At 37.8% G+C, this 16,035-nt stretch overlaps 1 protein-coding gene across 5 annotated transcripts in view; it reads left to right on the forward strand.

Annotated features, from left to right (window-relative positions):
• PARD3B (par-3 family cell polarity regulator beta) overlaps nt 1–16,035 on the forward strand; it is a 1,084,399-nt gene that overhangs the window by 853,265 nt on the left and 215,099 nt on the right. For all 5 annotated transcript variants that reach the window (XM_063695123.1, XM_019022741.4, XM_019022742.3 and 2 more), the window contains one exon: nt 11,978–12,088. In XM_063695123.1, coding sequence (XP_063551193.1) covers nt 11,978–12,088 — 111 coding nt within the window. The remainder of the gene's footprint in view (nt 1–11,977; nt 12,089–16,035) is intronic.

Consider the following 16,035-nt stretch of genomic DNA (forward strand, 5'->3'; position numbering starts at 1 on the left):
AGGCAACATTCGTTTGACAAATTTCATAGAGACTTGTGACTTGTTGGCCCTAGAAGAGTCAATGTTGTCTTATGTAGAATTTCATTTGAGACATTCAGGATATAAATTTTTTTTTCTAAGTTTATTGGTATTTGAGAATCAGTTCCATTTTATGGCCTACTTTTAAGGTACTTACACAATAAAAAGAGATATTAGTTAACTTTAACATCAAAATATTGAAATCTGATCCCTTGCCTTACAAACTAAGTTAGGGCTCATATTTTCCAATTACCTCTTTCTTCAAAAGAACTCTTCTATGAAAGAGTACATACAAATGGAGGTATTATTATTATTATTATTTTATTATTATTACTTTTTGAGACGGGGTTTCATTCTTGTCACCCAGGCTGGAGTGCAATGACGCTATCTCGGTTCACTGCAATCTCCGCCTCCCAGGTTCAAGCGATTCTTCTGCCTCAGCCTCCCAAGTAGCTGGGATTACAGGCACATGCCACCATGCCCAGATAATTTTTGTATTTTTAGTAGAAACGGGGTTTCACCATGTTGGCCAGGCTGGTCTTGAACTCCCGCCTCGGCCTCCCAAAGTGCTGGGATTACAGGCATGAGCCACTGCGCCCAGCCTGTTATTTAAAATTCTCTTAATGGTAGGATGCAATCTAATGTCAAAGATGTGTAGCGTCAAAACTTTAGAGAGCAAAGCAACAACTTGACACATATATTTATTTGATACTTTAGATTAAGGAGGCCATAATTTCTGAAACTCTGGAATGAAAGGTCTAAGTATGAGATAGACATCATGTTTTTTATAGAAGACATCTTGCAGATTAATCATCTTTAAAGATGGCTTTGGGTTTAAATTTCATTCGAGGAATAAATTTGAGTTCTGTTGAATTGAGACATCTCAGAAATTAACCCCCAACAATTTCCCTTATTCAAAATTGCTTTTACATTTATGGAAAACAAAACAAACTTTTTAAAAATCAAAGTTGAGAGCTTTCACCTTTTAATAACAGTTTCAAACTTAATATAGCTTATTAAGAATTAATATAATAACTCTTTTTATTGTTTAATCCTCTCTTACCAACTCTACCATGCATTAATTATTTTTCTTCTTTTGTATTTATACAATAAATGCTTGACAAAAAAAAAAGCTACATAATTTAAGATTTTTATGACACAATGGAAAAGTTTCTTACCCCCAGGGGAAAAAACAATTCTATGATGTTCTCATTGTCTTTTCAGGCAAAATTTTATATATTAGAAAGAAGAAGAATATGAAAAAAAAGCTCTAGTTATACTTTCTGTGACGTGCAGCAGCTTTGGAATATATGGAACATAAAAGAATATTACATGAGCTATAAAGGGTTAATGCTGTGTGTTCTTAATTTTAAATTTCAGATAAATATGATTTCAGCTTTGATCCTACATGGACTAATTCTTTTGTCACTCGACTAATTAATTCAGTATGCTAGAGAAAAGATGCTAATTTGGGCATCAAAGAAGTGATAATTTTTTTTGTTTAATCAGTTGTAAAGATAAGTTTTACTCCCATTAGACTGGGTCTGGAGCCCAGTCATTTTATTCTTGTTTAGTGCAGATGAATTCCATAGAAAATATGCCCTGTTTCTCTTAACATCTGAAGATGGAACAGTAGGATTCAGGATTCCCGTTAAAATGGTCCTTTGCGAGGTAATTATAAAAAAAAAATCATTTCTTCATATTGTCCATTTGTTCTTCATGCATAACAAGGCAGACACCATCATCTGTTCGTTCCGATCATGGAATATATACAAATTGCCCATGTGTTACTTTATGCTATGGAATGTAAGTTGTATTTGATGTTTTATTTAGAGACTACAGATGAGGCCTCCAGCTTCCACACAATTTTTAGTTAGCCCTTGTTGGATTTATTTTCTTTGACATGAGTCAGTTTTTTCCTTTCTGGGCGGTTTGCTGAGATGACCCCATTTGCCTGTCAATGGTAACTTCAGAGCTGTTTCCTGTGGGGACCATTTCCTTCTGCAGGATGAATCTGTGGCCAGTGTGGAGCAAGCTGGGGCCAACTGGGCCTGGGAAGGGCAAGTCAAACGGGCAACCTCCCACAGTTGATAGAAAGTTCAGCAGTGAAGTATGGTTTGGTCTCAAAACACTCTTTCCTTTCCTAGTTTTCAGGTTTCCGGGGCAAAGGAGGTAGAGAAAAGGGAAGGAAAGAGGAAGAAGGGGATGTTGTGGGCACACAAATGTGAAGGCAGTATCTGCCTATTGACTGAAGTCTGAATTCCAGCCATGTGATCTGTTTGAGTCAGTGTTAGGGCTTTATGCACATGCCATCAGTTGTGTCTGTTTACTCAACCAGCCTTCAGAAAACCCCGAAGATCCACTTAAAAATCATAATCATGAAAAGGAAGAAGACATATATTCTACTGCTTTGAAATAAGTAAACATTTAACAAAAAGAAAACCTTTTTTAACTATTAAGAAAACATAAAAAATGCAAAAAGATCTATTTCCATAATGTTCCTGTTAAATGTCTTTCCCAGAAATCGTAAGCGTTTCATCTGAGTCGCTAAGGCTCTTGACTACCATGTTTTGAAGCCAGTGAAAGTGTATGAAAGCAATTAATCAAAGTTCATTGCGCTCCTGAAGAGTATTTCTTCTTCTGGAAAGCAGAGGGGTAGAATAACTTAAAACTCAGTGACAGTTAATAAGCTCTTTAGAGTCCCTGTTTGAATCTGAAAATCATACCTTATTAGTATCTTTATCTTTCTTGCCCACTCATTCACGCTTATTTTTATTTAATTTTAATTTCTGGCCTTTTTTTTCATAAGTTTCCCTTTTTTCCCCCCTAACGGAGTGCTGCTTTAGTAATCTCAGAGTACAGTTTTTATTTGCTACAAAAAGCTCAGCAAAAGCAATATCCAGTGTCTAACAAATCTCATAACTTTTCTTACAAATTTTCCATTCAGAGGCTCTCTGTTTTGTTTTTTGGTTTAAAAAATATTAGTTATTGGTGATCTGTGCTTTACTTTACTTTCTGGACCCTCTAGAATTATTTTTAACGTATCTGGTATTTCTAAATCCATTGCATTTCCTAGCCCCTTGGTATGGGGAAAGCAAATTAGCTCAAGGATTCCCAGCAGCTGAATTTAGCTAGAGAGCTGCTTAAGGCTCTCCCCAGCAGATGTTTTATCCACTTAGAAGTTGTAGAACGTTATAGGACCTCCCTGCTTTTTAATCCTAAAAACAAACATCAACATATTTGAGATCTGAAGATTCCCTGATTCAGAATGAGAAATTGCCATGACCACCAATTTCAGGGCCACATTCTAGAAATGAGTGACAACCCAGAGAAAAGTAGCTGCTAAATCTTGGCTGGATAAAAAAGGTTGGCCTTAAAGTGGGTAGCAGACACAGATATCAGTGGGATTAAACGGGTTTGTTGTTTTCATATAGCTTGTCATCATCTTGGAAACATATAAACATACCCAGGATAAATGTCTAAATAACATATCAAAATTTAAAAATTTAATTAGAAAACTTAATTTCAGGGTTTAAACTGCCTGACCCAGTTAGGATTAATTAGGAAGATTTTTAATATTGAGTTTGTCGTTCGTTATTAAAGCATCAACTCACTCAGTTTCTACTTGTGTACACATCCTACAAGGCAAATCCCTATCTACTTTTGCATGCCATGGAACGGATTTAGAGTTTAAAACGCAGCCCTACTGTTGTGAAAAGCATCCTGGGTTTTGTAGCATTTTGCTTCCCTCTTTAAAAGCTACAGGCATAGCCAAGGCAGTGTGGGGGACCAGAAATAGAATTAGAATATTTTTCCTTCTTAATCAAGATTGATGTGCAACAAACACAAATCTGTTTATTATTCTATCAATAATATTAACATAAAAGTGAGTAATGTCCTTAGGGACCCCCAAAAAGGGGTTGGGATGGGAACTCTAATTGGCCAATTTTCACTGAATTTTTATCAGACTCATTAACTCTCAAGTACAATGGAACCATGTGAGATAAACAAGAAAAGACCTTCGTGACACAAATTTTAGAAGCAAAAACTGTGGTTCACAAAACCATATGAGATTACAATACATGGAAGTTAATTTCATCAGCATATGCGTATGCTAATTCAGAACCCAATTTAGAATACATCTGACAAGAGAAACCTTTTATAGGGTGAATTTCAGAATCAACTATGGAAATAATAGTAAAGGACCTATGAACTTCTCTGCCCCTATATTTTGCTTGAACTATTTCAAACTGTGTAATTTATAAAATGGTAAGGAGCTATCATGCCTAGTTTGTAAGTCAGCTAGTTACAGAGTGGACAAACAATCATCCAGGTCCAGAAAATACTATGACTGTGAAGTTTGTAGGTTTTCACATGTGACATTGTTCCATAGATGTCAGACTTCAATATTAGCGATGACTAGATGTTGCAGTTTTTTCCAAATGCATCATAGACACCCAAAGACGTTTCCTGATAGGAGAAGGAGATATACAGACTTTGTTTCAAACTTTTCAGCTCTCTTTGGATTCATAGCTAAGCAGCTATTTGGAACAAGAGTGAATGAACTTTTTCCTTGCCTGACTTTTTAGTTCTCACAGGGCATTGCTCAGGATCACTTTTGTATAGTGTGTGCAATAAGAGAATGTAGAAGGGTTGGTGGTAATAACTGCATAAACTGCCCAGTGTGATGTGGGAGGAAAGTTGTAGATAGACAGAATGTAGCCACCTTAAGAAGTGAATTAAATGAGAGAGTAGACAGGAAAAATGCCAGAGGTCAAGCTGTACATATTGTAAATTTGAATCATTCATCAGCGTATGTATGGGAGTCTAGGAGGAATTTGAATGTCATCATTACTTAGAAAACCCAAGGAAAGAAATAGAAACAGAAGAAAATATTTGCTGAGAAACTAGGAGAAAACTATTAAGAATAATATTAAAATCTTTATTATATAGAAAATAATAGGATTCTAGGGACTTAGTTTAATTGAGGGGTTAGATATTTACCTGACAATTTATGTTGTTAATGGTTCAATTCTGTGTGCATTGGCTATTGTGATGTGTAGTGGCTGCTCAGTAAGGAATGAATGGATGAATGAATGAACAAACCATTATCAAATTCCACTTTTCCAGATGGCTGTTCACAACCCCCCTGCCTAGGCAATATAACAACATTAAGGAGGTCTGTTGGGGGAGGGGGGGGTTTCTATAACCCTCTCTGAGGTTCTTGTCTACCTTGGGTAATTCGATCTTTGATTTCTTAAATTCTACTAAGAGATCTCATTTTGTGGATAGAAACCATTTTTCTTATACATGCTGCATAACATTAACTGATAAATTAATTGCCCTGGAATTCCTCTACTTTCTCTTTACCAGCTCCATAAACAAGCTATTTTCCTCTCCTAGGCTGCTGATCTTTCTGAGTCTCCTTCCATCTAAGGCTAATCTCTCCAGAGACACTATCTCTATCCTCCTCCCTTATCAAGAACTTTCATCTCCTATGCCAATGTTCATAGCAGCCTTATTTACAATAGCCAAAAGATGGAGACAACCCCAAATGTCCATCAGTGGATGAGTGGATAAACAAAATATGGTTGTGTACCTGCAATGGAATATTATTCAGCCTTAAAAGGGAATGAAATTCTGACACATGCTGCAACAAAGATGAGTCCTGAAGACCTTCTACTAGGTTAAATAAGCCAGACACAAACGAATACATTTTCTGTGATTCCACTTATATGAATTTCACATAGAATAGTCAAATTCATAGAGAAGGAAAGTCAAATAGCAGTTACCAGGCACTGGAGGAAGGAGGGAGTGGGGAGTTACTATATGTAGAGTGGGTACACAGTTTCCATTTGAGATCATGAAAAATTCTGGACATGAATAGTGTGATGGTTTCTCAGTGTGAATGCGCTTAATGCCACTGAAATGTACACTGAAAAATAGCTAAAATGGTAAATTTTATGTTATGTATATTTTACCTTAATAAAGAGGGAAAAGAAATTTATTCTTCTCTGTCCTCCGTCTCCGACCTCTCACTCTCTTTTCCTTTCAGCAACTGAAATATTCTATGGTATAAGCCAAATTGAAAACCTCCATCTTCAGCACTTGACTGCACCTGCAGCTACCTCCCTCCCAGCCAAACATTACCCAGTCTATAATGGTTGTACAGACACTTACACTTACCCACCATTCACTCTTCAGATCATGCCTACATGGCTTCTGTTCACACTACTCCGCTCACCCTTGCCAAGGCTATGAATGACTTTATGTTGCCAAATCTAATGAACGCTTTTCAGTCCTCACCTCATTGGGCATCTCAGCAGCATTCCCATCTGTTGACCTTGTCCATCTTCTTGCAGCATTCTTTAAACTCTTTTACAACCACATTCTCTTGACTTTCTTTCTAGCTCTCTTGCTGTTCTTTCTCTATCTCTGTTGTCCACCTGCCTCTCGCCCCACCCCCACTCCTGTCTCTGACCTTTAAGTGTTACAGTTTTTCAGGACTTAGGCATGGACCCATCTACTGGAATTTCCCAAAGATATATTACAATAATAATCATGTTTTAAATTGAATCTTTTGATACCTCTTCATTGACTCACCATTTCCAAATCACTATCTTCTCTTCTCAATGGCCACTTCTCTAGTCCAAGCCACTGTCATCTTTCACCCATTCCTGCAGGGGTCCCCAGTCAGTTAAATCACTGGTTTTAATTATGTTACTGCTTTTACTTGCTGCTTTTTACTTCAGCACCAGGATGGTCTTTTTAAAATATTCATCACATTGTATCACTTCTGCTCAAAACACTTGGTTCCTCTGCCGTTTCTCCTCCACTAACTCTGTCTCCTAGTTTCCTCACCTAGCTTCTCTGCACCTTGAATGACTGAGAAATGACCTCCCATCACTCTTAGATTAAACCACAAGCTTCTCTCACACCTGTCCCCATTGGCTTTTCCATCTGCATCCTGGCGGAGTTTCCTCTCTCATCTCCCAGCCTCTGGCCTTCTTTTACTGTTTTGAATACACCAAGCCTTCCCCACACATGTCCTTTGCATGTGCTGTTTCCTTCACCCTCAAGACTTTTCTCCCACTCTTCACTTGTCTGGAACTTCTCACTCTTATATTCTCAGCTTAAACCTATTTTTTCACTGAGGCATTTCCCAGGCAGTCACTTCCCTGTTATTGTCTCTTCCAACATCCTTTACAGCACTTATCACAACTAACAATTATAGATGTATACTTGTTTGGTAACTGTCTCCTCTGTTAGAATGTAAATTTCATGAGGATATTGTGTGGTTTTGTATGCCAACATAATATTAACCTATATCAATTGCTTATAATTTCTGACAGCTAGTAGATACCTAATAAATATTTTTTGAAAGAAAGAGAGCGAATAAGGAAAGAAGAAAGATTTTTCCATGAATCTGTTTCATATGACCTCTATAGAAATGAACAGAGAAATGGACAGGTGTTTTAAGCAAACTTATAATTCATGAACATCTAAATTTACATAAAGCGTATGTTGAAAGGTGATTTTTCCACTTTACAAAAAAGATCCATCATAAGATTCTTTAAACAGGCTTCCCAGGTACATGTAAAATAAGATTTTATTGATTAAAGCCATATGTTTGCACAGAATTTTTTAGGAAAATATCTTTTATATAAAGTAAGGTTGACCTCTAAGCAATTTACTTAAGGCACCTAGCCCAGAATTGCCAACTCTCAAATTTCTAAGGTAACAGATAACGGGAGGCCTGGAATGCAGTGCATATTTGAAACTCTAGAATATAAAGTAGTAATTTTAGCCATTCAGGGTTCGTGACTTTTCTCACAAAAATAGCTAATGGGAAGATAAACCTCCTCAATTCCTCTTTCTGTATCTCAGTAAAAGTAAGAGTGGCTGTGAAATGATCCCCACAAAGGCTGCTACAGAAAGGAAAACAAAGGCTTGGAAAGTCACCAAGTTGAATCTTTCCCCCTCACTCTCTCCCCCGGTCCACTACTGCCACTACTGATAATTAAGTTGTCTTATTGCAAAATGAAAAAGAATTCAGTGTGTTAATAAATAAAATGCAATTAACTTCTCTGGGTCTCAATTTCCTCATCTTAACAATGCGGGAGTTTTTGTTTTTTTTTTTAAGATTATTTTTTTATAATGCTTTTCTTGAGCCTACCCAAACTACAAAATAAGGTAATTTGTAATCATTTTCTCTGGCTAATAAAATAAATTTCACAGGTATTTCTGCCCTTCTTATTGGAAACTTTAATTGAGGATCGTGAACTTTAAATCAAAGCATTTATAATATTTGTAGAATTGCTTGATTTGACTGTTATTGGCAGTTCTTGCTAAGAAGAAAATACTTTGCAGAATTTACTTACAACTAACATGTTCTTTTTCTTACCAAACGTATTCCACTGAGAGGGAAGGATAATGAGCTATTGCTGAACTGCAGTACAAGTGAAACATTTTAGCTACCAGAAACAAAAATAATTTATTGGGTGTGGTAATAAAGATCAAGGTAGGCTAGGAAATGGTTAGTTTTACCCTTCAAAAACAAGACTGCTTTTATCTCAGAAATCCCAAAAGCTGCAAATATAGGAGAAATAATATGGGGCATGGAAAAAAAAGAAAAGCCTAATACCTGTAAAGCTTTTGGCAAAGTTTTTGCCCTCATCAACCTCCTAAAGCATTATTTCTACCCTGACTCCCCACCGTGTTGAATATTTTGCCCAAACAGTACTGTATTTAATGGCATTTTAAGCAAAAGTGGTGTATCTCAAGTGATGTACTGAGCTATTAACTTCTCACGTAAACATACTTAGAGTAATCATGTTGACCCCTAAGACTCTTCTGCATGGGTCTGGAATGCTAAAGAATGTATTCATGAAAACATTATTTAGCTATCTCCTGCTTTGTAGGTTAAGGAGAAGTCTTGAATGTATCAGGCAAATCTGAATTATATTTGAAAGTTAATGTTCTGGCCGAGCGCAGTGGCTCATGCCTGTAATCCCAACACTTTGGGAGGCCGAGGCGGGTGGATCACCTGAGGTCAGGAGTTCGAGACCAGCCTGGCCAACATGGTGAAACCCCGTCTCTACTAAAAATACAAAAAAATTAGCCAGGCTTGGTGGTGGGCACCTGTAATCTCAGCTACTTGGGAGGCTAAGGCAGGAGAATCGCTTGAACCCGAGAGGTGGAGGTTGCAGTGAGCCGAGATCGCATCGTTGCACTCCAGCCTCAGTAACAAGAGTGAAACAACGTCTCAACAAAAAAAGAAAGAAAGAAAGTTCTTATATTTTTGTCTGTATTTTTCTCTTTTCCTTACTTCTGTAAATGATACATGGATATTTCTTCAGTGAAAAAATAAGGAATAAATTCAGAAAGGGAAACAGGAAAGAGAGAAAAGAACAAAAAACTAGACTGGGGGATGATAGCATTAGAGCTGACAGTTGATTCGCCAGAGTCCCAAGACTAGACTGGCTACAACCAAAAAACTACAGTAGGAGTAGAGAGAGATGGAGAGATGGCAATGGAGGGAGAAAACTTAGGAAAGAAGACTTGCTGATTGAAATTGTAAGTTGAGAAATATGCAGAATACTGGAAGAGGCTTCTAGGAAAGGCAGGACCATGGCGCAATTATGAATATAAGCAATGCCACCTTCCAGGTGTGATACTCAGAGCTCCGACTTGACTAACATCCTCTACTATGGGTCAAAACACAATCTAGGAAGCTGCAGATAGATGCCCATTGCTATGGGATTCTGAAGAAGACAGAAACATGCGCTTGTTTTATGATTCTTCTATTATTCTGGTTGTTTACAGTACAGGACTTTCTTCAAAATTTATATGTCAGGTCCTCATGTGAGGAGACTGATTCTCTGTCTGTGTGCTGGGGCAGGGTTGGGGGTATGAAGCCAGCCCATACATGTATAATTTGAAAAAGTCTAAGAATCGCTGGGCACGGTGGCTCACGCCTGTAATCCCAGCACTTTGGGAGGCCAAGGAGGGCAAATCAGCTGAGTTCAGGAGTTCAAGACCAGCCTGGCCAACATGGTGAAACCCCGTCTCTACTAAAAATACAAAAAATTAGCTGGGCATGGTGGTGCATGCCTGTAATCCCAGCTACTTGGGAGGCTGAGGCAGGAGAATCACATGAACCTGGGAGGCAGAGGTTGCAGTGAGCCGAGATCATGCCATGGCACTCCAGCCTGGGCAACAAGAGTGAAACTCTGTCTCAAAAGAACAAAAACAAACAAAATATCTAGGAATCTCCCCAAGTTTTTTTTGTTTTGTTTTGTTTTTTGTGTGTGTTTTATTTTGTTTGTTTGTTTGTTTTTTGAGACAGAGTATCACTATGTCACCCAGGCTGGGCTGCAGTGGTGCCATCTCGGCTCACTGCAACCTCTGCCTCCTGGGTTCAAGTGATTCTCCTGCCTCAGCCTTCTGAGTAACTGGGACTACAGGCATGCACCAGCACGCCCGGCTAATTTTTGTATTTTTAGTAGAGACAGGGTTTCACTATGTTGGCCAGGCTGGTCTTGAACTCCTGACCTCAGGTGATCCACCTGCCTTGGCCTCCCAAAGTGCTGGGATTACAGGCGTGAGCCACCGCGCCCAGCCGCATCTTCTTTTTTTATTTCAAATGTGCAGTTTTCATTTTCCTAAAAGTACAAAACATATACGGTGTTTTTGTAAAGCATCATAATTGCCACTGTGCCCTTGTAACTATATACATCCCAGGCACTCAGGAATGCTCAGAACATACTAACCCAGAGAAACCTCCGTTTCTGGGGAATTGTATTATATTTTTATTGTGTTCCAGAGCTGACTCAGGAAGCTGAGGCTGCATTAGAGAGTGATTGTGCATAAAGGAAAGCATACAGGCAGAGATCAGGTTCTAATCTCAGCCCTGCCCTGACTCTGGTGGGAGGTCTTGGTCAAGGTTCGACACCTCTCAGAGCTTTTGGTTCTTCACTGGTAAAATGAGAGCATTGAACAAGGTGTTCAGTAAGACCTCTCGTGGCACTGTTGTAGTGTAATTCCAGGAGTTTACCTTTAAGTGCCAATGACACTGGAGCTCGGGAAGCCTGCTTAGGAGATTGATAAGCTTTTGTTTATATATTAATGATAATTCTTTAGTTTCTCACTCTCTATTGCATTAATAGGTCATCATAATTAGTCTTGAATATTTGTCTATCTAAATAATAAGGAAAATTTTCAAATTATATATGCTTAGGCTGCCCCTTCTCCCCTACCTTCTGTCGACACATACAAAGGGAATCAGAATCTCATCACAGGAGGACCTGACGTACACATTTTAAAGAAAGTCCTGGCAGTAGCTTACATCTATAATCCCGAGGTGGGCAGATCACTTGGGGCCAGAAGTTCAAGACCAGTCTCGCCAATGTGGTGAAACCCCGTCTCTACTAAAAATACAAAAATTAGCTGGGCAGGGTGGTGTGAACCTGTAATCCCAGCTACTCAGGAGGCTGAGGCACGAGAATCGCTTGAACCCTGGGTAGCAGAGATTTCAGTGAACGAAGATCACACCACTGCACCTCAGTCTGGGTGACAGAGTGAGACGCTGTCTCAAAAAAAAAATAAAAACTAAAGAAAGTCCTATCTCTAAGCAACCTGAGTAATAGAAGAATCACAAAACAAGCTGATGTTTCTGTCTTTCTCAGACTTCCATAAAAGCACGTGATATTGTGCATGATGCATGATAAATATGAGTGAAAAGAAGGAAGGAAGGAAAGAAGAGAGAAAAGGGGGAATTTCATAATGGCATTATTTTTCTGCTTTCATTATCTTATTTTAGTTCCATTTTATGCAAAATGATCTTGACTTACTTAGAATAAAGAAGTATGACTTAATGAGCTCATCCCATAAATATCTTAGCTTTACCGCAAAAACCATGTGATTATTGTTAACAGCCTTCTCCTTCACATTTCACTAGATTTGGAAAGAAGAAAGAGGATAAGGGTGGAAAGGCTGAGCAGAAAGGTACTCTGAAACATGGTGGCCTGAGAGAAGAAGAGCTGGAGAAAATGAAAGAAGAGCGTGAAAGGTGAGCAGAAGTGCCGAGACCTTCATTTTCTTTGACTCTATGGTCTGGGTTTAATTTAGATATTGCAACAGTCAACTGGAGAAATTTCATTTTAAGAAGTATAGGGGTTGACCAATCTGAAAGGAAAGGTGTCTGATACAAAAAGAACCTCCCTTTCTGGAAATTTTTATTCTATTTTGAGAAGAAATTTGCTTCACGTTTTTACTATATCAGTGCCTATAATTCCATAACACACTACCACCTGTTTTGACCATAAAAATGCATATTTTCTCCATGTCTTTTTTTTTTCCAAAGAAAGGTCACTTGGATATTGATGTTTAGAACTATCCAGTTCCCATAGTCTGTTCCTAATTTTAGTCAGGCTGTTGTATACCTTCTTAATTTTATTCTGCGCAATCCGTTTGGGTCCTATAATTTGAGAAGTGAATGTCCTTCATTCTTTAAAAAGACACTGTCTTTTATTAGGCTATCAGCAAGCTGAAGAGTATGTTGCCCATCTGTTAAAGGGCCGGCTTCGTTTGCTGGAATAATGCTGGTTTGCAAGAGCTGAATTCTCCTGCTTGAGGAGCTCAATGTTCCATTTGGACAAGAGGTCCTTCACGTATCTTTGATGTTAACTCTGGCACTTATCGCAAGTGGATGTGTAAATGTCTGATTTTCAAACATGTAATTGAATATTCATATTTCTCCTGAAAATTCTTTGCCTTCACAACTAAATGGAGCTTGGAGAAAGACTGAGATTATGACAAAACCAGCATATAATTCTAAGCGTTTGATTCTGACTTCATCATGTATGTACTCAGATTTACACAACTTTTCACTTGCTTATTAGTTACATTAGTTCTTATAGTTTCTAAAGAGACCGTTCTTGTATTGATTTTATTACTTTAGTATGTGTACTAAGAAAATCATATCTATTCATTGTGTTTTCTAGCACAGAGCAGTCTAAGAGTATCTACTGTTAGCCTTTGACCCCTATTTTGTAGTCTGTTCCCGTTGAGAAGGCTGACTTTTTCAATAGCAAGGAAAAAAAGCTATTTAGTCCTTTCTCATTTTTGAGAGGTTGATAAGCTGAGTTCTAAGGTCACTGGAGCAGTTAAAAGGAAATCAAGTGTTTTACATTGTTGTTGACTATTCACCTGACAGAGCTATCCTGAAGACATGAAAGATACTCTCCGTCATAACCTAAGATTCAGCAATCCTGTAATGTAAAATGTAATCCAGGCTGAGATTTTAATGCATATATTGGCAAAGGCATCTATGTGGGGAGCCTACATCATAGATCTTTGCTGCTCCCTTGACTTCTCTTACTGAGGTTACATCCCATGCCTCATCTTCAGGAAACTGAGCTGTTTTCTAGAATGCAGACTTTACATTTTTTGTAGCTCATACTTACTTGGGACAAGGGAAAAAAACTCTTAGTAGCTGGGGAACTGTGTGCCAGCTAGAAAATTGATAACCCATAAAATAAGGTGAGTTGTCTTTAAGCAAGAGTTCATTTCCTTTCTGGTTTTGCCTTTAGTAGGCAGGTGCCTGAGGGAGTCTTGTTCTTAAAAGCTGAGCCGTAAATTCACTTCAGCTGGCTGTATAGGCTTCGGATCCAATTTTCTTAAAATATGTCTGGTCAAAATAGTGAAAGAACTATACTATTAGCCTCCACTTAGGCCACTTCCCACACATGAACACATAAAACACATCTGATAGGGGTTTCCTAGAGACAACATTGTCTCAATCATGTGCTAGAGGAAGAAGTTGAGGAGTTGATTTTATGGTTGGGTGCTATAGAATTAATGACCAAAGGCATTTCAACGCTCAGGGGCTGAGAGCCACAGATGATGGAGGTGGAGGCTGAACATCTGGCATTGCTCCCAACCCTGGAGTCCTGATCCTTAGCTCTCCATCATCTATGGGAAACCAATTCACAACTCTTAAAGAACTCAGCGAGTGTATCACTCTTCATGATATGGCAATGAAAAAAAATAGAATAAAGTAAGAAATAGTGATAAAACCTATTACACTTTTCTCCTAATATGTTTGAAATTTGTTTCTTTGACGTGATTCAAGCCATCCTGTTGCTTACTTGTCTCATCCTGTCATAGGTATCATAATAGATTTACATTAGCATATTTCATTTTCAAAATATTTAATGCACCTAAATAAAATATATACCATAAAGTACTGGAGCCAGCTTGTACCAGCTTATAGGAACCAATTGTTAAACTTTCAAGAATTTTGTAAGCTGGCTGATAAGCCATTGGCTGTTCGACATTGGCTATGGTGAATATATTTATAGCACAGTTTCTCTGAAGACCTAGTTTACCAGCACACTGCTACAGGTCTGTGACAGCTATCTTTAGTGCATATCCAGGAGGCAATTATCCAAAGAAGAGGCAGGAAAAAAAAAAACAAATTCAACCACATGATTTCTTGTAGCTGAGTTTCTCAAAATGTGGTCCAGGGACCAACTACATCAGAATGAATCATTAGAAGACCTTGTTAAAAATGAAGATTCCTGAGCCCCATACCAGACTTACAGAATCAGAACCTTGGGAGTTGGAGCCCAGGAATCTGTGTTTCATACACAAGCCCAAGGCGATTCGTCAGCAGTCTCTAAAGTCTGAGAACCACTGACTTGGAGGAGCAGAATTTGGCTATAACATAAAACTATTCTTATTTAGTGAAAAATGATACACAGGATTTTTTTCTCAAAAGGACTAAGTGGCCCAGTCTACAAATATTTTCCTTGTTCTTCATGTGCCTTCTCCGAAATATCTTTTCTTACTAGTACAATCTTTTGTAAACAAATTAGAAACCCTAGCCAGTGCTCACTCAACTAAGGGAATATGGATCACTTGCCCCCAGCACCCCTCATGCACACAAAACTTACAAAAGCAATATCAGTTCATTAAGAAAATTTTGGAAACATAAAAAGTATAAAAACTATTAAAACCATACATAACTCTACCATAATCCCATAACCACTACTAATATTTTATAATCTTTTTTCTATGCATATACAGTTGGCTCCATATCCACGGGTTCCACATCTGTGGATTCAACCAACCGCAGATTGAAAATATTTAGAAAAGAAATTTCACAAAGTTCCCAAAAGTAAAATTTAAATTTGCTGTGCCGAGTACTACATTGAAGCTATGCAAATGAAGTGATGTGTAGGCACTGTAATAGGTATTATAAGTAATCTAGAGATGATTTAAAGTATATGAGAGGATATACATAGGTTATATGCAAATATTACTCCATTTTATATCAGGGAGTTGATCATTCACAGATTTTGATATCCACAGAGTGTCCTAGAACTAATCCCCCATGGATACCAAGGGACAACTCTCTTTGAACACTTGATATCCAAAACCTGCATCTATAACATCTTGCTTTTTTCATAGCATTATATGTTGAACATTTTTCCCATGTCATTAATGTTTTTAAAATATGTCATGTTGATCACTGCCTAATATTCTATGAGATCAATATACAATAAACTATTTACCTTCTATTGTCAAACATTTAGTCTGTTCCCATTCTTATCCTTTTTTTCTTTCCTTTAAAAAAAAATGGAGACAAGGTCTCTCGCTATGTTGTACAGACTGGTCTCTAATTCCTGAACTCAAGTGATCCTCCTGCCTCAGCCTCCCAAGTGCTGGGTTTACAGGCAGGAGCCACCATGCCCAGACTGTTTCCATTTTTCACTGTTTCAAATAGTACTTGGATGAATATCCAGGTACAAATGTCTTTATAAGTTACCTCCTAAATCATATAATTCCTATTGGAGTTTTAATTTCCTTGTAATCATTTTACACTAGGATTAATCTAACCTCAATTCTAAATTTTAGGATTTTATATTATCTCTCCCCATTCATCTAATTTTTTTTTTGCTGATTTTCATATCTCATTTTAAGTTATCTACATATCTAATTCCTGATCCAAAA

The sequence above is a fragment of the Gorilla gorilla genome, chromosome 11 (assembly GCF_029281585.2).
Source record: "Gorilla gorilla gorilla isolate KB3781 chromosome 11, NHGRI_mGorGor1-v2.1_pri, whole genome shotgun sequence".
NCBI lineage: Eukaryota > Metazoa > Chordata > Mammalia > Primates > Hominidae > Gorilla > Gorilla gorilla.